We start from the raw sequence: 25,426 nt of genomic DNA on the forward strand, positions 1-25,426 counted from the left end.
GAATTACAGAGAGTGCGGCACAGGAAACAAGGCTTTGCTGAAGCAAATTAAGGTGCAACTTTTGAAATATTGCGCTGTTAAGTAACAGTGGAGCTGCTTAGGGAGACCATCTTGTGACAAACATTCTGAAGTCATCACCATTCTGAATGAAATCTTTGATTTTATAGATTTATTTGGTAGACATTCATATCCAAAACATACACTTTTGTGCATTGTGACACTCAATAATACTTAATCAAGTAACAAAGGCATTAAACATTAGGAAAGGGTGAAAACTGTGACATGAATCTCTATCATGATCAATGCAGTTGCCGAAAAACACCAGAGCGTTAAGGTGTGTACTCTCCACACAAAATATCACTTTCATAGAAAGAATGGCATCCTTATCGAGGAGGAACTCTGCAAAAACTCTTAACTTCATAAAATACAACAGCTTAGTGAGGATGCCAAGAGAAATCAAAATGTAGTTCTAAATATACAAGACGATCCCAAGCCATAACAGTAGAAATATTCCATTAAGAATGAATTTTATAACACATTGTCAAAGGTAAATGACCCACAATGTCTGCTTAAAGGAAAGGTTCACCATTTTTTATCCTGGGGCCTTTTTTCAGATTATCTAGCCTAATCCTGGACTGTGGATTATTTTTTGTAATTAATTTTTGTGAGTTTACGATTTTTTCTGCAGTCTCTCGCTCTACGGTAAAATGGAATTAAACAGAGCAACCGAAGCGTTTGAAAATATGATGCATTCGGTTTTCCAAAATGGGAAGACATTGATATAGCTTTCTGTATGTTCTCCTGAAAAAAATTTGCCAAAATGAACTTTGTATCAATGGTTATGTTCTACGTGAAACCAAACTATTTTTGTTCATAAATACAACCTCACAACATCTGTAAACGTCTGCAATTGAGCTAACAGCGCAGTGCTGTTTCAAAACAACTGAACTACGCCCACAGTGCTGACCTCATTGGAGTTTACTAGCTAGCAACAAGCACAATTTACGGACATTTATCAAAATGTTGAGAATGTTCAGTCCCCTATTATGTTAATAAAATGAAATCTAGCTAATTGTCTAAAAGACAGGCCGTCATTCCAGAATGTTATCAGTCAGGGAAGATAACTGACATGGCCCTTCCTAACGGTATAAAAATTGTCCCAATGCTCCGTAATAGTACTTTCAGTACCTCCCCATACTATTCATGCAGAACGGGATTTACGACAGAATTATCCAAATAGCTATTACAGTACATGACTATTTAAAGAACTGAGAGTTGTCGGTTTGCTCCCTTCAGCCTCTGCAGTTTCTTGGGGACGTGGAAGGTTTCCAAAACTGCAGGGTTGATAATAGCTTGAAAGTTAATGCCATCTGTTGCACGGGCTGGAGCCGATTCAGCCTCATCCACGGATACTTCAAGGTTCTCTATGGTATTAGGGTATCAATAAATCCCACTCCTAACGTGAGTTACAGTTTTGTAAATAAAGACGATTGACGGATACATCCTACTTGCAGTCAAATTCGTATCAGTTTAGCAGCAGCTCATACAAATTCGTTTTTTTTAGCTAGTAGTTTCTACTACTGGTGAGCCAGTTTTGTAAAAACAGCCAGTTACGCACACAGCCAGTTACGCATACAGCCTCCTCACAGACCGATTCATACGCGCAGAAAGAATAAACCGTGATAACCATTGATACAGTGCTCGTTTTGACAAAACATTTCGTCGAACATACGGAGACCTATATCAATATATCCTGGCCTTCCTGTTTTGGAAAACCGAATGTATCATAATTTAACGCTATATCTGTTGCCCCGTTCACTTTCATTTTAGCCGGGAGAGGTTTCCTTTACAAAAATCGTAAACTTTCAAAACTGTATTAATTACAAAAACGAATGTCTCCACAATCCAGGATTAGACTAGATAATCCGAAAAAAGGCCACAGGATCAAAAATAGCAAACCTTTCCTTTAAACGGTATTGTGCTTTCAGTGCATATGTTACTCTGATCCCCATCTAAAACCTCCAGTGCTGCGTGTCAGCCACATATTCACATTTAAAGTGCTTATTTTGCCTTGAACCGTACAGCAGCTATCTTTACATAGTTCCTAAACATTGAGCCAGCTCAGTTCAATTACATTTTTCTATATCTGTTTTTCTCTCTTATCATACATACAGTTTGTACTTTAAGACTTGAACCAGTTCTACTGGCAGCCTGTGTTACCGAAGTCTGTGTTACCTAAGGATAGTATGTCTACAGAAAGGCCTTTGTAAGCAGTGGGACAAACCTAGGAAGTGTTTTATCGCTCAATCTTATCAATTTACTGAAGTAGTCTCTCTTTACATCAAGTCTTTAAAATAAATGTTGGAATGTAGACCTAATTTGATAATGTGAGTCAGTTCTTATAGATATCATTCCAGTGAATGCTGGCATACCTGTGAAGCACTAAACAATGAAATAAGCATCACTCCAATAGATACGTAATATGTCATCAAAGTGAGTGTTAAGGCAATGCAAGCAATCATGATGTCATGAGTTATAGGATTGTTAAGCAATATACAATATTGCTTACATACATTTTTCAGCTAATTAATCTCAAGTGACTTCTTTTGGACCAAAAAACAAGGTGCATCTATCATACCAAAGGTTCTGTTAGGTATTGCCTTAATACCTAATCAAAAACCCATAGCTGTGGGAACTGTTCAATCAGAATCAAAGCAGCGCTTCAAGACTGACTTTGGCAATAGGTTGTCTCAGAGCAGCTCCTCCAGGCAGACTTCCGCAATTGGCTGTCTCCAGAAGCAGAAGGTACTGAACTCTGGAAAGGTGAAGGTGGCGCTTTGTTCCTTACTGCGTAAAGGGAAAACGTGATCCACCAGTTCACTCAGTCGACCGTATCTACAGTGAAGATAATAGGGATAATAAATAGACAGTGACCAAGGGTGGTATTCAGTCAAAGCCACTTGGCTTGGGGTCCCATTCAGACTTAAGATAACATTCAATTTAAAAGATGTGGTCTGCGAATTTTGCAAAACAAATACATTTCTTCAACCTCTGATTTTGTTCTAAATGTGTAATATTGTTTATATTGAATTCCAAGTTCGAAAGGGAATGGTTTTGATGATATGGAGCACATATTGGCACATACATGTCATACTACTCTGTATTCAGGAACCAGAATGTGTTTAAGTACACCCCCTGGATAGTATTTTTTTTTACATGGATATTTGAGCTGATTTCCAACCATGTTCATTGATAAAGGAAATCCCAATGTTACAAATCACATTAAAAAAATACACTGGAACTTTTTATGCAGTTGAAATAAATAGAAATGCAACTTCCTAAGGCACAAAAAGATAATACACCCCCAACTTAACCATCACATGAAATGGCTAAAATTACAAATCGGGTACAACAAAATAGGTGAATATTATTAGAAAAGCCTTATAGAGTGTCTTGGCAGGGTCCAGCCTTCAACGAACATTAGAAACTTGGTCTGGTTTGTTCTTAACCATATGGGTGTGTGGTAACATCAGCTTGCCATCATCGATTCAATCATTAATTCCATATTTTACCAGAGAAGTCTCGAGAAGAATGTGAGGCCATCTGTCAAAAAGCTGAACCGAACATGGATTTTACAACAGGACAATGATCCAAAACACAAGCTAAACTACCACCGAATGGATTAAAAAGAAGAAATGGGGGGTAATGGAATGGCAGAGTCAAAGGCCAGATCTCTATCCTATAGTAATGCTCTTGGGGGACTTGAAGTACTACTGTAGCACTACTGTAAAGAAGTTTGGTAAAAAAAAAATCCCAGAAGAGATTGGCAGACAGTCAAGAAAAAGCAACATGAATTGTATCCAAAAGGGGAAACATTTGCTAATGAACTTAGGGATGTACTTACTTTCAATGAAATTGCATTGTTGCTTTTTGATGAATAAATGATGGCAAAGTATATAACTATCAGTGTAAATTGTTATTAGGTTACCCTTATGAGTTGAAGATTACATATCCATATGTCCATGAAAGACAACATTCCAAAGGGTGTACTTACATGATTATAGACTTGTATCCATTTAACAGAACTTCTAACTTATGTCTGATTTGGGTCCATGGTTGACAAGGTCATTTGATTTTTAAAAGTTAATTACACACACAAATAAAAGAAACTGGGTCAACTGACATGCATAGATAATCAGTCATTGAGACTGAAATCCTGTAAATTAGCCACTTACGATGTCTTATTGCCTTTTGATTGTTCCAGGATGAGCTCTCCTTTTGGGTTGACTGTGAATATCCGGCACACAGGGACACCCACTTGCTTGTAGGCAAAGACATCCTGAGCCGAATACAAGAGGGTTACCCTTATAACAAAATTACTAATGAATTTCAAAATTGGAAGAATAAAACAAAACTAACATTTGCACGGTTTCCAAAGGCTGCGTAGAAAGGGTGTGTGTTTGGATAGAAGAGGTTCTTAATGTCTGTCAGACATTCGATCTTAAACTTCTCTGGCTTCTTTTCAATCACCTCCCTATAGAAAGTCAAACAGAAAAGGAAAAAAAAACAACATATTACAATGTTTCTGAAATCTAACCATATTACAACACTTAAATCTGAGCATACCACAACACCATATTACAACTAGGAAAGACATTTACAGATGTAAATGTAGTGTGCTTGCCAGCTTGTTTACATTAAAAATGTTTTAGACTAAAATTGCCAAACAACACTGTAACAATGTTGAAGGGATACTGTTTTAGGATCCATAATGTTGAACATGTAAATTACTATCAGTAATATCTTCATAGTTTAATACATGTGGAGGAACTTTAATTTGGGACAACCTAAACATGTGAGGCCAAAGCTGATGTGGTACATGTGCAATGTAGTCAGCGGCCTAGATGACTGGTCCACCATCGGCCACTATATTACACTTCCAAGCCTACTGAACCAATTGGCAACTGAAGTTAGACATTCACCAAATGAAAATGCGAGTTGACCTGCGAACTGAAAGATGAGCCGTACCTATGAAAGGCTGAGAAAAGGCTACTGGGAGACAACATTAGGGGTCCTCTAGGCAAGATGGTTCCCCGGTCGTTTACCCAGTGCAGGTACCCTCTGGTCATGTCCGCCATGCCAATTGCCCGCGCTGAGCAGTATAGGAACTTGTAACCGTTCCTGGAGACAAGAGAGACATTCTGAAGCAACTGTATAGCCTAGCTAATATTAACAAATACATGGTCTAAACTTACTCGTGCACTGAGTGATAAAGTTTTGCGATGCCTTGATGGGTCCAGTCTTTCCCAAGCTGTGGGAGGATTTGGCCAAACACATCCGACCTATGAAAATGAGCATTTTGTGAGACATCAGAAACAGCAGGAATTCACTACTGAGAACCCCTTAGAGGATTTCCAGTATTTCAAGGACACTTTAATTGTAACCATGTGTTTGGACAGTAGACCTTTTTTCTGATTACAAAACATCCAGCATTGAATGAAAACAGAAGCTAGGAGATTAAAAGATCAGGAAAAGACCTTGATCCTATATCAGTAGTTAAGTCTCCTGGGAATCTGACAATTGGCTCAGTGTTCCAAATGGCACCACACGCCCTATGCACTACTTTTGACCAGGTGGGATTATGGGTAATGTAGTTGAACCGCACTGAAAGCAACTTTACTTGGTGATGGTGCCGTCGATGTCGGAGATGATGACTTTGTCATCCCAGTTCCACAGGTAGATGGTGCCCTCACAGCGACACGTGCCCTGGTACTGGGTGGTGATGCTGAAGGTGACATCGTTAGGCCCCTCCCGGAGTTTCAGACTGACCTACGTCAAGTAACAGTAGAAGAAGGTGATTTTCCAAATCCCTGTCTGACAGTGGGTACTGACAGGTTTTACTACACACGCTTACCTTCAAAACCCCTTAGCGGCGCTGCCAAAGCCATTATGGCCAGGATGCAAAGAAGTGCCCCCTATCCAACCATGGTAATATGACTTGATACAATGTAATATCCCTTATGATGTTATGAACGTGGCTCTTACAATTTGGTCCGATGAAAGGCGGAGAGACTTCTTGTAGGAGTGCGAGCCCACCGGTGCTGTTATCTCTGCCTGCACTCGCTCAGTTGGCACCGCCGAGTTAAGCTCTTTAGATTCTTCTTCGCTAGACGAGTCTGCTGAGGCTTTCTGCCTGTGTTTCAGACAACAGCCTCATGTCAACATAAGACTAATTAAACCTCCTATATACCATTTTGAGGAAAGTGAAGGCGAAGTTGTCTGTCATGGTTGTTACTACTACTACTACTACTACTACTACTACTACTACTACTACTACTACTAATACTAATGTTAATAATAATAATAATAATAATAATAACAACAACAACAAGTTACGCTTCTTTGGACCCCAGCACTTATGTTGCCACTAGAGGGTAGTATCCCAACACTACAATTGTCACTCAGCATAATGGTTTTAAGACTTAACAGGGTCCCTTGTACATGTTCTCAGGGGCATTTACTAGAGTTGGGCAATATCAGAACTGCTTCTTGGGAGATTGAAAAGTTTACTGAAATCATTCCTTCCTACTGGTTGTCTTTTGGGTCGCGCAGTTAAGTCTTGTTAACTCTGTAACAAGGGGTGCACTCATTCAAGGGAGTAAGAGCACGCACTGAAACTTAAACAAAACACAACCTTAGCAATGGTAGCTAAGCTATGGAACTTGGCTGTCTTGTTTTGGAATCATTAACATCATCAGTGACTAACTGGTTTCCATTGTGAAACAATGTCTGGCGATGGACAGGCAGGGCGGAGCAGAACTCACTGTGACGCCACTGGATTCTCCTGCTCCAGGACTGGACTCTCTGTGTCTCTGAGTGTCTCTAACAAGGACTCCTGTCGGCCCATCTTGGCCTCTAAAGACTTGAGAAGTAAGCGAACAACAATGGAAAACCATGAAAATGCATCAACTTTATTCTGGGTTAGAGAGTTTGCTACATGAAGAATGTGTCAAAGAAAATGTGGGAGCAGTTAACAGAACAGTGTCAACATTAATTTAACATGGCCTTTTATTAATTATCGATTGTTAACTTCCCTTTAAGACTGCCATTCTGGAAATTCTCTCTACCTGTTTGACGCTGCTCTTTCTCCAGAACCACCAGCGGCCTGACTTCTTCGGCATCTTCTCTTTCACCCACGCCTCCTCTGTAGCCTGAGAGAGACATTAAGTATTCAGGAGTACATGCACAGAGTGTTGACGTTGGCACATAAAGGACATTAATAATGCATGACCATGCTTGGGATCTACCTTAGGCAAGTTCTTCTGGAAAGCTTGCATGCTCAGAATCAATGGTGCTGCCAAAGTCCAATTGTAATATCTGCAAAAAACAAATAAATATTGTTTGTGGGCATATATATATATCCACAGAGGACTCTGTCTGCTGTGGCCAGTCCTGTCTGTGGTAGTTCTATGCCTCTGTATACCTGTTGTCCCAGAGGCAAAGATAGCTGGGAAACTTGGTAAAACCGCCTTGGAAACCCATCTGGAATGCCACCATTTTGAAGTCTCTTATGACCTTCCAGCCGTACTCATCATACCTCAAGGCATCCAATGTCTTAATGCTGTTGTAATCCTGTATTTATATGTATTTATGTTTGTCCAAGTTTACTCAGCACTGAATCTATCTGGAATGTTCTGGAAAATAGGAAAATTTCTAAATATCACTGTCCTGGAAAAAATGAAAGTTTGTGGGAAATAATAGCCTTTCTCTATACTTTTCAGGTATGAGCAATTAGGAAATAACATTTACTACCCAGGAACAAAAATAATTTGTTAACACAGTGTTATTTTCACTGTGTTATTTAAGAACTCTACAAAGTGCTATTCTGCGTAGTGTCAGTTTAATAATTAGTATGATGTAATCATATGGATTGATATAAAGAACGTCACCACTCACCGGTTTGAAATTCTAACCACCAAATTTGGATTGTCGATGATTGCTGGATTTTCAGCAAATTCATGATATGTGATGATGTGCTCCATGAACCTCTCTGCAATAAAAGTACCATAGCATTTGCATCTTCAGCATATTCCCATGGGTTCATTGTCATGTAATCTGGGTATAGCACACTATCATAAAGTAAAGTATTTTGCTTATTCATCAAACTGAAACCTTAGGGTGTTTCTCAAATGGCACACTATACAGTATAGGCCCTAGTCATGGTCACTACTTTCTGTGTACACTTTCCTACGAATCAGCAGTTTCTTTTTATATCTCCTGTACAACATGTGAAATACCAAATACGACATACTCATAGGCTAATTAAAATGATAAATGACTTTGCTTGTGTTTTACATCCGTCAAGTAATACAAAATGTACGCCTCCTAGAGCACACTCAACTGAGGAGGCGTAGCAACATTTCAGATCTTTCAGCTAGTGAGTCAGCCACCGAAGCATGTACCATTCCAATGTATTATCTGAGCAGCACGGGTGCTTTTCAGTCAAGATCACATACGTTTACAGGAGTGTCACAAAAACTCTGTCTCAACTCCTGCACAGCTCAGAGCACACAAACATCCCTACAGGCACACCGGTCAAACCCCCGGCACTATGGAACTGGCCTTTTGGACACAACCAGCGTCACTATCATGTAACGGTCACAATGGGAGGCTTTACCTTTGGAGATTTCAGAGTTTTCTCCGAGGCCACCACAGAGAGACAGGGTGACGTCTGGTAGGTCCCCCGCCGAGTCCGACAGACACTCGGTCCCACTGTCGGCCGCTGCGCTGCCCACAGACTGAGGGGACTGAGACCCGTCACGCCGGCCCACCTCCACCCAGTGTTTCGGCGCCGCCTCGCACTCGCTGCAACACGCACACACAACAACACTCAACATAACAGCCCCTTTAACGGTCCTCAAGCAAGAGCTAACTGTTACCGTGAGCATGAGACATTTCAAACAAAGGGGATATGGTTTAATACACAGGACTTGAGGCAGGATGAAGGCATACCTCTTGGGACCTAGGTAGCGAGCGACGACATCAGGTTCCAGAGCGTTCAGGTCGTCCAGGTAAATGTCCTCAGGCCCCTGGTGCTGACTCCTCTTCCTCACACCTTTGTCGCACACAGACAATTTCTTCAAGAAACCCTGAGGTAAACTATTTAACTTTGTCATTCATTGAGAAATGCATTCAGTCCATAAGCGCTGGAAATGTTTGATGGAGGGTGCTAAGACAGGCCTATGATGAGGCTAGGTTTCAAGGCCAGAGGGTGCTGATCAATGAACACATGGTTATTGGTTCAACCAACATGCGTCCACACGTTTCTGAATCATTCTTGGTTCAACCAACATGCATCCACACGTTCCTGAATCACTCTTGGTTCAACCAACATGCGTCCACACGTTCCTGAATCATTCTTGGTTCAACCAACATGCGTCCACACGTTCCTGAATCACTCTTGGTTCAACCAACATGCGTCCACACGTTCCTGAATCATTCTTGGTTCAACCAACATGCGTCCACACGTTCCTGAATCATTCTTGGTTCAACCGACATGCGTCCACACGTTCCTGAATCATTCTTGGTTCAACCGACATGCGTCCACACGTTCCTGAATCATTCTTGGTTCAACCGACATGCATCTACACGTTCCTGAATCATTCTTGGTTCAACCGACATGCGTCCACGTGTTCCTGAACCATTCTTGGTTCAACCGACATGCATCTACACGTTCCTGAATCATTCTTGGTTCAACCGACATGCGTCCATGTGTTCCTGAACCATTCTTGGTGTGCTAATGGGGGTGCTGGGCTTATTCTTGCCTTAGCTTCATCTCGCTTGGCCCGGCGCCACCAATGACAGATTGAGGAGTCTTCCTAACATGTCCCCTAGCTTCTATAAAGTGCAGTACTTTTGTTAAGATGCATACTGATTCTGGTAAAAAGAAGCTGAGCATTACAGAGACTACATGCTGCTGAGGCAGAGCCTGAAAGAAAGCAAAACGATTTCCTTCCTTTTTATGGTGTCAAAACACTTTCTGAGTGTAGTCCATCACACAAACCCTTATAAATGTCTAAGTTATTTCCTCTGTTGCCTTCCACACCAGCCTGTACTGAACGAATGGGGAACAATAAAACGGGACATGAACCACAAACAAGCAATGGCCTTTTGGTAACAAGTGAAACCCCCACCAGATACCGGGGTTCCATCCACTATCCACTGTGTCTCTTACACTAGTGTGGTTACACATCTGGTTTCCCTACAGTCAACAATGAAGAAATATTCTGGGAAAAAAAGAAAAGCAGGCCTTAGGTCCTGTGAAATGTTGCTGTCATCTGACTTTTGCTAACCAAGCTTTATAAAGGCTTTTAAACTGTAACAGCTACACTACAGGGACTGCGAGAGGCCATTTTACCTGCTAAACCAGAAACATGAACGAAAGCTCAGTAGAACTGTGTATTCTGAAGGGCCGCACGATTAATCAAATAACGGTTCCTCCTCCAATGAAACGAGCTAGACTTTGTTCATTCACTATTGGCAAAGAGGTGGCTCTCCCCTTCTGTATGGCAGGGAAATGATTACTTAATCACAAACATCAATTTGATGTCCGAGAAGGAGCATCTTCTGTGTTATGGAGGGGATGGAATTCCACATAGGAAAGTCCCTTGATGTCTGGCCTTAAGGCCCCTTCAGTCAGTGTCTGTTGTGCCCTTCCCTGACTGACCACAATGAAACAGGGTTCAAGTGTTCCTGTAGTTTGAGGACACTTTTCTCTCAAGTCGATTGAGTATTTGCAAGTTGTGATTTAAACTGTGGCAAATTATACCGTAATACCCAGACTAATGCCTTAACCGTATGCAACGACACGTAGGGGTGACAGACAATATAGGCCACCTGGAAAGATGTAAAATTTCTTTTCAGAAGCCCTGCAGGAGACAATTTATGAGAATTATTCTTTGTGTTTCTTGGCTATTTAAAGTGTTATGTTCAGATGCTAGATCATTTTTCGGTGATTTTAATGAGTTAAAATTGCAACTGCTAGCGAAAACGTCTCTCAACAGAGGTGGCTCAGAGATATTGTCCCACATACAAAACTGTATGGTTATTGCAAGTCCCATCTTCAAGGTCAGTGCCTGGAAACTAATTTGATATGGGACAAAATATCTCTCAAGGGTTCAGAAAGTTTGCATATCTTCTGACAACGACACAAATGTAGCAGACGCCATCACATTGAATGAGTAGATTAGACTACAATGTTTCAAAGGCATTTTAATGTTTCATTTGTATTTTATTCACTTAGCACATTAGGTAAGCTATGATTTCTATCATATAATTTTAGAAGGTTCTCTACCCTGCTTAAAGAGTTGTGGTTATAACTGCATACCAATTCATGGTTATAACTGCAATAGTTTACCAAATAGAAAATCGGGATTCAATATTTCATCTAAATCGTGCAAACCTAGTCTTCTGCAGAGAATAGTTTTCGGTCCCACATGATGGATTGGATTTACTTCAATAATTCACTTTAATAATTGAGCATTCTGTTTGCAGGCTAGAATGAATTCAGCAGGACATTTTGAGGGAGTAATGCCGTGATTTTGTTAACAAAACATACCAGGTTATCAGAAGACAAACACTATAACAGCTCATTGTTTCGAATATTTGGATCTTCAAACGTAACGAGGGAAATATAAACGGCATCCTTTATAACTTTGTCACTATAGATTAGTTACTCATCATGCATTTGCCAACCCATGACTGCTGTATGGATTAGTGTCTCACGTGTTTGCTGACCGAAGCTTGTTGTATAAGATACATTTGGCATGTGTTTGCTGACCGAAGCTTGTTGTATAAGATGCATTTGGCATGTGTTTGCTGACCGAAGCTTGTTGTATAAGATGCATTTGGCATGTGTTTGCTGACTGAAGCTTGTTGTATAAGATACATTTGGCATGTGTTTGCTGACCGAAGATTGTTGTATAAGATACATTTGGCATGTGTTTGCTGACCGAAGCTTGTTGTATAAGATACATTTGGCATGTGTTTGCTGACCGAAGCTTGTTGTATAAGATACATTTGGCATGTGTTTGCTGACCGAAGCTTGTTGTATAAGATGCATTTGGCATGTGTTTGCTGACCGAAGCTTGTTGTATTAGATGCATTTGGCATGTGTTTGCTGACCGAAGCTTGTTGTATAAGATGCATTTGGCATGTGTTTGCTGACACCTGAACACACCTTAGGGCATTCCTACTGGCAAATGGGCTTTCAGACAGATTGGCATCACAGCCGTTTGTTTGACCCCTCTTTCTTACCCCTGTGCTCTGTTGCTTCTGTATAAAAAAAAAAGCAGTGCTGCTTTTTGTCTGGGTGAAAAACACTATTTGATATATCAGTGTGTGGCTCTCCCAGCTGCAGCTGAATAAATAAACTCTAACCATCTAAATCCAGAACATCTTTGTATCTCCAAGTCTGGCTAATTTCTGCCACAACATCACTGTCTTTGGACAAACCATCATCCAAAATGGGGCTCCTATGAAGCAATGAAGGTATAAGCATCCAAGAATGTTGTTCCCTACCATTTCAGGCACTTTTAGGATGTTGTTGCTATCATACACTAGAGGAAAATAGACTTTCCAAGCACATTAAGTACCTTTTCTTTTGGAGGGGGATTCAGTCTTGGAGCCCACCGCCCCCGTGTCCTCGGCCCCACAGACAGAGCCAACGTCCCTTTGGCTGGAACCAATCACACTTGGGGGCGATGAGGTCCAACGGGCCTTCCGTTCGGGCTTGGCCGAGGTCCACAGATCTGGAAGGGGCTCTGATGGTAGAGCAGCTGGTTCTGGTTTGCGGGGACACGGTTCATGTTTCGGGGGACATTGGTCCTGAATGGGTTTGGGGACACCATGGGGTTCCGATATTAGGTCAGGTGCGTGTTGACTGGAGCTATGGAGGGCATTGGGTTTGGGGGTCCGGGGCTCGGGTTTGACGATGGCAGGTACACACACGGGGTCCAGAGACATATGGAGGCCCCCAACCTCTGCCTCCATGGCCTCAGAGCTGAGGATAACCCTGAAGTGGGTGCTTTCTGATGGGGTGATGGCCACCTCCTTAGGCTGCTCTGAGCGCTCTTTCTTACTGACCTGGAACATAGAGTTCAAATGAAATCAGAGGGCATAGTGACTTATTTATTATGTCTTGAATGTGTTTATTATATCTTGATTTTGCGGTCCTATAAAAGTTCTGCACGTTTTTAGCTCCGTCTGTGCATTAGGTGTGCGTCCTAATGTCACCCATTTCCCAAATGAAGTGTCCTTCTGACAGAGTCCTAAATTAGTACAATATATATATGTAATAGTGTGTGTAATTTAAGATGCAGGTCCTAGGTCTTACCCTGGTGGATTCTGGGAACTCTCCCCAGGACCACTGCATGTGTGGCTCTGTTCTGAGCATGCTCTCTGATGGCTTCACCATCAGCTCAGAGTCACTCTTCGGTGACATTGGCTCAGACAGGGATCTGTTGTAATAGAGAAAACGACAGAGCACATTCACTTTGAATGCAAGATGACCTGAAAAGAAACTTCTGCGCGGGCTATTTCATCAAAGTTTGTGCTAGTATTTTACATCAAGCACTCAACAAGGCTCTTTTGAATGTAACTGATGCTTGAGCTGACATCGGTGACATTGTCTCGAAAAGTCTGCGTGATGCCGACCAACAGGATTTAATTCCAGCCCTAGCATTGACAGCGTTTTGTCAGATCCTTTGGAAATCCAAACCTTTCGGAGGATCGTGCTTGTTTTGCATTTCCAAAATATTTGCACAATAGGTTACTGACTGACTCACTGGCCAACTGACTAGCTGTCTGAGGGGTTCATACCTGTGGCTGTCACTGGGAAACCAGTCTCCGTCAGAGAAGGGGTAGCTGTCCAGGGAGTGGAGGGTGGGGTGCTGCCTCAGTTCCAATGGCTCCTTTACTGCGGTGAATGAGGAGGCCCTGAGGGAGGAGACCTCGTCAACCACCATGTTAACGCTGCCCAGCCCTTACACACACTGATACAGAACCACACACACACTGATATAGAACCACACACACACTGATATAGAACCACACACACACTGATACAGAACCACACACACACTGATATAGAACCACACACACACTGATATAGAACCACACACACACTGATACAGAACCACACACACACTGATATAGAACCACACACACACTGATATAGAACCACACACACACTGATATAGAACCACACACACACTGATACAGAACCACACACACACTGATATAGAACCACACACACACTGATATAGAACCACACACACACTGATACAGAACCACTCTGACCCAGACAGAACCACACACACACACACTGATACAGAACCACACACACACTGATACAGAACCACACACACACTGATATAGAACCACACACACACTGATATAGAACCACACACACACTGATACAGAACCACTCTGACCCAGACAGAACCACACACACACACTGATACAGAACCACACACACACTGATACAGAACCACTCACACACTGATACAGAACCACTCACACACTGATACAGAACCACTCTGACCCAGACAGAACCACACACACACACTGATACAGAACCACACACAAACACTGATACAGAACCACTCTGACCCAGACAGAACCACACACACACTGATACAGAACCACTCACACACTGATACAGAACCACTCACACACTGATACAGAACCACACACACACTGATACAGAACCACTCACACACTGATACAGAACCACTCTGACCCAGAGAGAACCACACACACACACACACACACACTGACACAGAACCACACACACACTGTTACAGAACCACTCTGACCCAGACAAAACCATACAGATCCATAAACAAACCCACATTGGCTTCCAAATGAATCACCAGGCCAGAGTCTACTGGTTGTCTGCTTTACCTGGTTGTCAAGTCACTTGACATTTGCATCTGATGCATGTTTTCTCTTTTAGAACTTATTTCTACCCTAAATAATGGCGGATGAATGAGTTTTAATACATTTGTCCTGCGAACTCCCTGCAGACATACTGCTGCCCTATTCTAGGGGGGGCAACCCTTCAGAAGCAGCGCCACCGTGTGGACCCATTCTATCTGCCAGTCCATTTACCTGCCGGTGTGTGCCCCAGGCTCCTCGTCGGAGCTCAGGTCACAGACCTCCTCAAAGCCGGGAGTCTGTTGCTCTTCCTTCCGCAGGTCTGCTTTGTGCTTCCTCCTGCGCCTCTTCTTCTTCTTCCCTGCTGCACTGCTAGGGGGCAGGAGGGGGGAGTTGGAGGAGTGGCCCGGGTCCTCGGAGACCCCCGGGGGCACCGGCTGCCCACCCTCCAGACACGACCATCCCGCTCTAGATTCTCTGCCTCTCCATGACACCTCCTCTGTGGGTATGGGCGATGTCACGAGGCGGGCAGGGATGACCTCCTGGCAGAAGAGAGAGATTTTTCACAACATGTAGTACTACTGAACTACTCAATGGCTACCTAATGTCAACACTGCGCACCTTTTTTTCGTTCAGGGTGAGTGCACATTTTAAGGAACAGAGTACCATTTCAGGACCATTAAACTCACATTATGCTGCTCGGTCTCCTGAACAAAAAAGGCCTCTCCGTTGTCTCCCAGTTTCATGTGCAACTCCACAGGTTCGCCATTGATCTCAATGTCAATCTGCAGAGGTAAAGGACAAGCCATCCATCCATAAAACTGGGTCAGTATGTATCAACTGTTTTAGATAAGGAGTGCCAGTTGTACTGTATGTGGACAGAGGACCAAACCTGTCTTTTTGGCGAATAAATGGAGCTCACGAGCAAAGACGACATCAACCAACTCACAAGAAATCTGTTCATTATTGTAATAGAAAAACATGGCAATTTGTGAATACATCCTCTCCACCCCTATTGGTCAGACCTGTCATACAGGGTATCTGACAACAACCATATAATGGTGCAATGCTACTGGCTCCACGTGGGTCACCTGACCCACCTCAGCCAGTGAAGGTCATGCTAAATGAAGGCGGAGGAAGCCTCCCACCATAGAGCTCCTCTTAAAATAGACCGAAGGACAATCCCTTCGCTACAATCACAAAGAGGAAGGGGGCTCTGAAACCTAGTGCACAGATTTGACCAGGCCCCTTAAGGTGAAAGGAAGTAACTGACAGGGGAATGGAGAGAACCTGAAGACACGTGTGACCACTGAAAACGGGTCTTTTAAGGGACATCACCGGATCACCGTTTCCTGTCATTAATTTGCAGTTGATATGGATTGATTATAAATATAATTTTGCGGGAAGACGCAAACAGATGCAGTCACAGGTAAGGCAAACAGGAGTTTACCGTGTACGTTAGTGCCATAGTTCGGTGTCGACAATTAGCCTGTCTACAGACTACAGACGCTTTTACATTTGACCTAGTGTTGCCAGTGTTGAATGTTATTGTTCCAGTCTGACGCCACACTAGGCAGAGGGCATCCTGATAACTCGTCTGTGGCAGCTGATGCCATGACTTCAAATAAACCTCTTTTGCTGGTGTTTCCAAAACATATGCTGCCATCAGATTAAAACCAACGGCCATTTAAGACATCAGTGTTCGCATTTCAGTTCGCCTGGACACTCCCCTTTTACAATGTCCTTCAACCATGCAACCAGTGCAATAGCCACGTTTATATTTTTGTAACCTCAATTTCCTCCCTCATCTTGTGGAATCCAGTTCTGTAGATGGGATCTTTCCTCAGTGAGTCAACTCCCCAGCAGCCTGTGGTGAGGCAAAGAAGAGGACATGCATGGTCTGAGGGGTGCCCTATTAAGCCTCGATGCTTCTCGTCACGCTGTCTGCTCAGCCACGTCCGATGGCTTTTTCTGAGGAATCTTGTAAAAAGCAGCACCACCCAATCTACTGACGTATGTGCCAATTCTCCCTGCTGTTACATCACATTCCTGTCTGTACAGTGGCTGTCCACCGTCCGCTATGCAGAGTTACATTTAAAACTGGGTTGCCATAGAGACAAAGGCGAGCAGTGGAAGAAAAGCAATCCTCCTGAAAGGCACCGTTTTCCCTGTTTAGTGTGCAGGCACAGCTTCATCCTGCTATCAGAAGGTTTTCCTGGATCTGCACCTCTGCTGGACTAAACCTGTAAAGTGGGCTGACTATTGATCGGTAGTCTGTAGCTCAACAGATTATTGTTTTTAGGTCACAACTTCCTACATGGTTAATGTAGTCCTATAAAATTATAGTCCTGGGGTTTATAAATAAAGACTTGAAACAAGACTGAAGGTTTATTACCAGAATTGAAATGGACAATTTGAATATTCTACGCTTAAATAATCACAACTACATACAATGCCATTATTTTATCCGGCAGAATTCTCCTTCAAAATACTTATGTCTCTGTAGCACACAGTTCCCCACTCATCATCCAGGTCTGGTACAGGCGTGGGAAGGGAGTCGCTTTCTTTATTTCTGGTTGTCTCGACAATACCTGTCTTGAAATATTTGTTTCTTATCATTTTGTTAAAGAACAGAATAAAGTGTCAAACAACCTGACCTTATTAAAACCCTGTGCCAGTGTCTACTTGAGAACAAAGTAACATTTGAAATGTCCACTAGTCGAGAGACCATAAGGATCATATTCGGGGACAGCCTAACTAATCATGGCCCTAATTACACATTAATAATGGATGTGATTGAGGGTAAAGAATCCATCAGATCCTGTTATACTGACCTACTTTTACAGACCTGGACCATGGTTGGTTCAGCTACCAGGGACAACCGGGAATACTGCCCGATGTGTACGACCCTAACCACAACCTTTGTCGAATGCTTTTTGCTAATCGGGTCTGTATTGTCAGTCAACTAACCCACCATTGTCCAAACTCACCACTTTCTCCTTGGAGCGCAACACGCCCAGTTTCCCAAAGCGGACGTGGAACGGGGAACACTGGAAGGTGCCGTTGGGCTGCCGGACCACCACCACGTCTATGCAGCCGGACAGCGTGGCCTGGTTGATGCCCTTATACAGCTCCTTCACTGTCACCAGCACCTGGCCGGCCAGCTGGCCCACGTAGTTCATGGTGTCTACCTGTGGAACACACACACGGAGGGACACACACGGCGGGACACACACGGACACACACACGGGGACACACACACGGGGACACACACACGGGGACACACACACGGGGACACACGGGGACACACACACGGGGACACACGGGACACATTTTTGATGAATTGTTTTTTACCAAACCCCTAAAGCTAACTCTAAACCTAATAATAAAAACCTTATTTTTACAAGTGAAAATCAAAGAAAACGTTCAAAGATTAAACTCCTTTTAGGTCTACGGCTGACAGACTAACCAGGTCCACGGCTGACAGACTAACCAGGTCTACGGCTGACAGACTAACCAGGTCTACGGCTGACAGACTAACCAGGTCTACGGCTGACAGACTAACCAGGTCTACGGCTGACAGACTAACCAGGTCTACGGCTGACAGACTAACCAGGTCTACGGCTGACAGACTAACCAGGTCTACGGCTGACAGACTACAGTTCACACCAACAGCATGGCGACTGGGGCCCTGGAAGCTTTTTCCATTAGTCGCCGTAAGCATCCAAAATGGAACCTCTGTATAGTGCACTCCTTTTGACCAAGGGCCCTGGTGAAAGATTGCCACTGATTAGGAGAGTGTTATTGTGGATAGAGGCACTCACTTCTGCCTTGGAGAGGAGATTGATTTTCCTACCAGGCGAACGGTTCTGTTTGTGACCCTTATCTAATCTTAAATTCAGGTTCTTGTTTAGGGTGACACCCAACCCATGATATTGTGTGTGTGTTGGTGTTGCTTGGGGGGGAGGGGGGGTGTGGAGCAAAATGCTTTGATATCTTCTCTGCAATTAGTTTCTCTGAAACACCTAGTTGCAGAGAAACTAGGTTTCTCTGCAGCCCCATGTCAAGACTTTCCTTCAACACGAAGACAGAGATACCGGTGTCGGTCGAGGCAACAACCTGGGGATCAAGTGAACAGGAAACAAAGTCTGTGGCAGGAAATACAAAGAAATACCCATGCGTAACAATGTTAAGATTTTCATTCAGCATACCAGTCGAGACACAGAGATGGAAGACTTAGCGTGAGATGACAGACCGGCATCAACCATGACCATAGCTGTGGAGTTCAAAACCGTTCAGAACTTTCAAAGCAGTTGAACCAAGCTGAATTCATTCAGATTAACCCGGGGGAATCAATTGATAATAAACTCTGCCCAGTTCTGTCTGGCGTAAACATGGACCAGAGACCAATGTGTATATGTGGCTGTGGTTCAAGCATTTTGAAAAAAATTCTGTAAGAATACAACCAAGTCAGCACACTGAAGACCATATACAAGTCTTAAAATAGAAGAGATGCTTCTATTCTGTCTCCATTAGGCTTAGGCTAGATTCTGCACCCTGTTCCTAAAGCTCTAGCCCAAAGGAATAGTCTAGAAAGGGAATAGAGAACAAACTGGGACACTGTTACTATTTGCAACTACAGTCAGTCACACTCATTGTGTTATTGATGTGGTTTTCCTTTTAAGGATCATTTAACTACTCAGGAATAAAGCAGGGATGGACATCACCCGTAAATATCGGTAAGTGATCCTGTTATGACCATCAGCATTTAAGAAATAAGGCCTACTCTTCATGCACCACTTGTTTGGCTTGACCTAACCCAGGAACAAAGCGATAGCCTTATACATCTGACAGACAGAACCAGAGAAAGGTCACACAGTGTTCCTTTTATGTTGTCTACCTTCTAGTAACTCCATTCCCTGTGCTTTCACTTCTGCTTTGCTTGCTCTGCAAAGCATTGCTGACATATAAAACATAGGACTGAATTGAGGCATTGTCTCTTTGTGCCGTGGTCACAGTTTTGGCTGTGACTCAGTTGTAAGCTGTCGGGTCATAATCTCCCTCAGGTGAAAAAGATAAGCAGTAACTGATACGGCCTGACTGACATAATAACCAGGATCATAACAGAGGCAATGGTCCTCGCAGCAGAAACCGCATCCATCAACACCAGGTAAAACGGACAAAAACCAAGTGGACCTGGAAGCCTTCACACAAACCAAACGTCCAAGCTGAAAGGCACTGAAGTGTAAATCACAAGTAGGGACGGACCTGTTGAAAACACACTGTAGCTCCCCTGAAAAACACACTGGCGCTCCCCTGACAATCCCATAGTAGCCCTGCAAACTGCCATCGGTTTGACTTTAATAACCCTATAACACCTTTTGTTGTTGTTAACAACAGCCTCAGCGAATATTTGGTTTTTACAAGCTGCCCCGTACAGTTCACAAAGGGCTTAGCGGTTCCCTCGTGGCTGCTGCCAGGGCACAGATTACTGCTGCTGCCTGCAGTTATAGCTTGCTTATACTGTAGCCCGTGTCCAAAACGGCACCCAATTCCCTATAGGCCGACGTCAGAAGTAGTGCACTACGTAGGGAATAGGCTGCCATTTGGCACAGAGATATAAACAAGGCCACAATACCAGAGTTCACTTATGAAAACCAACAGCCCTCACTGAGTGGCACCTAAAAAGCTCATTTGTTCTGGGTGGATTGTGCTGATCTTGATGATTGTGGGCCTAGTCATTCATGTTCCACTTTAGCAGGGTGAGCTGGTTGGAGGAGAATTGATGAACAACCCAAGTAGGTTTGGGCTGTATTTAATAAGGTATAATACAATATAGTAGTGCATATACACACACACACAGTGTATGAGGTCATTGCCAATGCATAGCTCTAAATCGAAATCATTGTGTGGAGTGTTCAACACCTCTATACTTGACTCAAACTGAAGTGGATTTCCACCTCCCTTGTGGTAAAAAACAAAATCATTACTAACAACAAGTTACAGCATTATGCAACAGGAAAATCTACACATTAAATATCAGGAACTGGATTCCACAAAACAGACAACACATCCGTCGATATCATTTCTATAACAATGGTTATTTAGACTTTAGTCCGGAATTCCAGATACTACGCACTCCAGTACACTTTTTATTTGGCGACCATCTAGGGAGGGAATCCCAACTCACCAAAGTCCAGGAGGACTTGGAGTCTTGGAGAAGCAAGTCCTGGTTCTCCACAGAGCCTGAGGGGCCGAGGGACTCTAATGAGAGGTCCATGGCTCTCTCCCCGGGGCCCACAGCCAGGTCATTTCAGAGGGGATAGGGTTGTACAATGAGCCCAGGCGGTCTCCCCTCTCAGCCCTTGTTCTCTTGGCTCAGCCTCCCTCCATGCAGTCTGTGCCAACCACTGGTCTCCAGCCCCTGTGGCCTTTGCCCTTCTACCCTCCCCTTCTAGCCCACACAAACGCTGTGAAGGAGAACTGAACCAGACTTGAGTCTTAAAACCCTTATATAACCCCTTTATGGTTTGAACCCCTCCTCTCATTCTCTCCACGCAACAAAGCCTGAAATGTCTTCGTGGTAAGCTCAAAGTAGTTTCTAGAATGTAAAATGTGAAACACTGCGAAGACCGTAATAGATGCAGGAGACATATTATACAAAATGTACAGTGCCTTGCAAAAGTATTCAGACCCCCTTTCCAAATCTCTCATATTACTACATTTTAAATGGTAGGGGTATAGAACATTTGATATTTTTGAACACTGAAACGAATTATTTATTGTAATGTGACATTGGATTTATGTTCAGAAATGTAACTTTTTGTTTATTTCCATTTGCACAGAATTGCCTTAAGGGCAAAACAAATACCTTAATACTGGCCTCCACCTGTGAACTATTAAAACTGCAGTCACATTTGGTGGACAAAAATCCCACTGTTCTTGTTTCAAGGATCATTGAAACAAAATACAAAGAACAACTGCATGAGAACATGCTTCAGTCTGCTAAGAAATTGACACTTGGCAAGTAAATGACTTTTCAGCAGAACAATGATCTCAACCACAAGGCCAAAGCAACATTAGAGAGGCTCAAGAACAAAAAGGCAAAAATCCTGCATTGGCCCAGTCAAAATCCTAATCTTAATCCCATTGAGAATCTGTCACACATTTGGAAAATTGCCCTCCATGAGCATCATGCAACCAACCTGACCAACCTAGATTAAATCTGCAAAGACAAATGGGGAAAAATCCCCAAACACTTTCTGCAAATCAAGGTTGTACATACTAGCCCAAAAGACTCAAAGATAATACTGCAGGCTGCTCTACCAATTATTAGTGCAGACAGGGTGAATACAAATAACATCTTTGTTTTACATTTTTCCACAAGATATTTTCCATTAGAAAACCTAAGTCATCTTAGATTATCTGACTCTGAGTTCTAGTGTAAAATATCAAACAGAACAGTACCATTTGTAACTCACAAATTGGTCAGAGGTCTGAATACTTTTGAAAGGCACTGCATCACATGTTAGGTCAGATGAAATTAAATGACCCCCTTATCTTTGCAGCATGGCAAATTACACAAATCAAACAAAATAGCAAGGAATGCTTAGCCATGACTAAGCACCACTGGCTGTTGTTTTGTCCACAAACAAGATGACTGACTCTCTATTTTCATGTCACATTATTACTCAACGACAAATAGGCTCACCTACGACACTGCTGTGCTCCAGTTGGCGTGCCGTTGCCAATATGAATGAGAATTGTAGAAGCAAACTCTTTTCGTGGACAAAGCAGAACTTTCCAAAGAAAGTTGACAGATGGCACTTCAGCCTTGTCAGTACATTGGAGGATTTAGCTGGGTACACACGCGTCAGGCCTGGTCGGGAGACCTACATGTAACCCATTACACTCACACTGCCTAATTTAGACTGGAAAAGGCCTGGGTGAGCACACAGCGGTGCCCCACTAGTGACTGTATCCAGGCTTATATGGACACATGTAGCAGTGGCCTAATTGGTGGGTGATCTGATGGTGGAGTGAAAAATAATTGCTTTTACAGTAGGCCAAATCAAAGCAAAGCAGCTATTAAATGAAGCTGGACTTGGAAGCTTTTGACTTTGAGCCTTTTCACTGAAGGAAACCGCCGGAGTTATACTTGTGTGAGCTTCAGAATGTCATGCATCAACTATAGAAACGGTTTCACTTTCATTTTCAGTGTGTCACCTGCATGTAGAGGTATTCCTTTACTCAGTGATTCATTACACCCATCCTTGGCTGCTCAGAATTTGGTAGCTTACCAAGCCAAAACAGGTTCCCAAAAAAAATTGTATACGCCCCATGTCATCAAAACCACAAATTTTCTAACTTGGAATTTAATTACTGAGGCCAGAATGGCAAGTTTAAAAAAGTAGTTAGTTATGTGCACAAGTCCCAAACAGCATCTTAAACTGTTTTATGATTTATTTATTTTTACTAACAGGTCACTGTGTTTCGTTGTACACATTCACTCTTTCTGATCAACAGAGGTAATCATTCATTAGGCTACTCTGGGCACTGGACTGTTACAGCCGCTTGGTGTCCGTAATCTTATTTGCAAGATAAGCAAATCTGTGTTTCACTGGCTACTGTATGCACATTTCTCTTCTGCCTGGAAAGCCGAGAGCCCATGTCATCTAAGAAGACAGTGTGTGTCCAGGATTAACAATGTCAACAGACGGCAAACGCATTAAATGTATTTTCAAATGAAACTCATTGAAGTATTGTCGCATGTCATGCTCAACTAATAAGCACATTTCAGCTATTTTACATTTAGGTTTAAGTTGTTTAGAAGATGTTTTTTTCCAGCAGTACTGAGTGTTAATATCTAAACTTTATTTGTTTACGAGTCTCATAAGGATAACATGAAACAATATATGATTGTACTGATCAATGGGTCCTTATAGTTTGTAGGTCTATGAACATTTTTATTATTCATTTTAACGGATTTGTCTTGAATGCAAATTTGACAAACATTTCTTGGTAGCATACAGTAAAAACAAGCAACACTATAGCCCATAGCCTACTAGGTTTTATGGTTAAGATTATGTGACAGGCTTAAGGTCATTCACGTTAACTGAAATAATCCATTAACAGGCTACAGAAGTCTGATACCGGCTCCCTTGCCCTCCACTCTTGACATGTCAATGCGTAACGCGACGAACAGAAGCAAGCCTATGCTAACCTAACTATAGTATATGTACACAAAAAAATGTGTCTATGTTATTACCTTATGAATTATGAATTGAAAAGTTACATCGAAAATATGCTGCTTGTCCGAAGTACAGTAGCGGCTTCATGACAGGCATTAGCCTAAAACCAATTCTGTTCCCTACTGACTGCACATAACCCACTCGAACACGAAATTCTCACAAGGCTCATTGAAAAACCTATTTTTTGCAGAGTATCAGAACTTCCTAACATACGGGAGAGTAAGACCAGCCTACATACCGTTTGCGGACAGTCATTTGCAAGCCGGTGTCCGTTATTTCTCACAGTCGTGTAGCTTCAATTTTCGCAGCTCACTTCTGCTCGTAGCTGGCTCGCCTAGCGTCGCCCAGATTACCATGTGACCACGTAAATTGAGCCTTCACGTGATGGACTACCTAGGTATGTGTACGCGTTACACAAAATCTTATATAAAAATCTAACCTTGTGTAATTAATATTATATTAAGGTTGTCTAGTGGTCAAAAGAATAAAGGCCGCTGGTTCTAATTCCCGAGCAGACAATGTCAACAACACTGTCGTTCTGTCCTTAAACTAGACAGTTAAACCCTCATTACCCCGAAGAATGTCCTTAATATTCAAAATAACTGTAAAATCATTTGTTATTGTACTACTATTATGCGGGACTAACTAACAAAACATGAATCATTCATTTATATGCTAAGCCAAGGCCCAATTAAAACAATTATACCAGTCAAACTAAGTGACCAGTGTTTATTCCTAGGTTGTGTTTTAATAACAAGTATCAAATAAGGAAAATTAATAAGGCTGTGTTTTGACAGACAGCCCAATTATCATATTTAAAGTATTGGTCTTTACAGTCACATCAGATCTCATTGAGTATTTATATATTTTCCGAGCCAAAATTGGTCGAAATAATATATCAGATTAGGGCTGCATGTGCAACCTGGTCTCAGGACACTAGGTAAACCAGCATTTAGGGACATTTTTGTTACATATAGTTCTATTTTACCTGGATGTGATTTCTGCTCTGCTTCACTTCAGGAAGAACGATCCCTTGGTTTTTCTCTTCTTCAATGCCTATGTTGCCAGTGGGCCTGCATATTACCTACAGCGGGTATAGAAAGTTGCCACCTGCTTTCAAAATGTTCACTTTGGGAAATTGTGGGTTACTGTGTGTAAATCAGGTTCCCAAACTAGGGGTCACGACCCCATGTGGGGTCACCTGATATGAAAAGGGGTCAGGGAAGAATGTTTTAAAA

The 25,426-nt window shown here is 42.6% G+C and overlaps 1 protein-coding gene across 4 annotated transcripts; it reads right to left on the bottom strand.

Moving 5' to 3' along the window:
• Window positions 1-147: 147 nt before the first annotated feature.
• Window positions 148-24,573, bottom strand: LOC105019335 (phosphatidate phosphatase LPIN2). 4 transcript variants are annotated; one of them, XM_010885437.3, is made up of 20 exons: window positions 24,427-24,573; window positions 17,928-18,124; window positions 15,627-15,722; window positions 15,172-15,479; window positions 13,879-13,995; window positions 13,394-13,517; window positions 12,654-13,143; window positions 9,013-9,115; window positions 8,678-8,865; window positions 7,957-8,050; window positions 7,308-7,377; window positions 7,128-7,211; window positions 6,825-6,922; window positions 6,046-6,193; window positions 5,681-5,829; window positions 5,256-5,342; window positions 5,029-5,181; window positions 4,420-4,534; window positions 4,236-4,339; window positions 148-2,895 (listed from the first exon to the last, which is right to left on the bottom strand). In XM_010885437.3, the coding sequence occupies exons 2-20, from the start codon at window positions 18,117-18,119 to the stop codon at window positions 2,751-2,753; spliced, it is 2,865 nt and encodes a 954-aa protein (XP_010883739.2). In that variant the 5' UTR covers window positions 18,120-18,124; window positions 24,427-24,573; the 3' UTR covers window positions 148-2,750. The 4 variants fall into 4 exon arrangements, with proteins under 4 accessions (XP_010883739.2, XP_010883738.2, XP_019897424.2 ...); XM_010885436.3 differs by having other exon boundaries at window positions 17,928-18,128; window positions 24,427-24,572; XM_020041865.3 differs by lacking the exon at window positions 24,427-24,573 and adding an exon at window positions 21,128-21,298 and having other exon boundaries at window positions 17,928-18,128.
• Window positions 24,574-25,426: the final 853 nt, after the last annotated feature.

The sequence above is a fragment of the Esox lucius genome, chromosome 21 (genome assembly GCF_011004845.1).
Source record: "Esox lucius isolate fEsoLuc1 chromosome 21, fEsoLuc1.pri, whole genome shotgun sequence".
Classification (NCBI taxonomy): domain Eukaryota; kingdom Metazoa; phylum Chordata; class Actinopteri; order Esociformes; family Esocidae; genus Esox; species Esox lucius.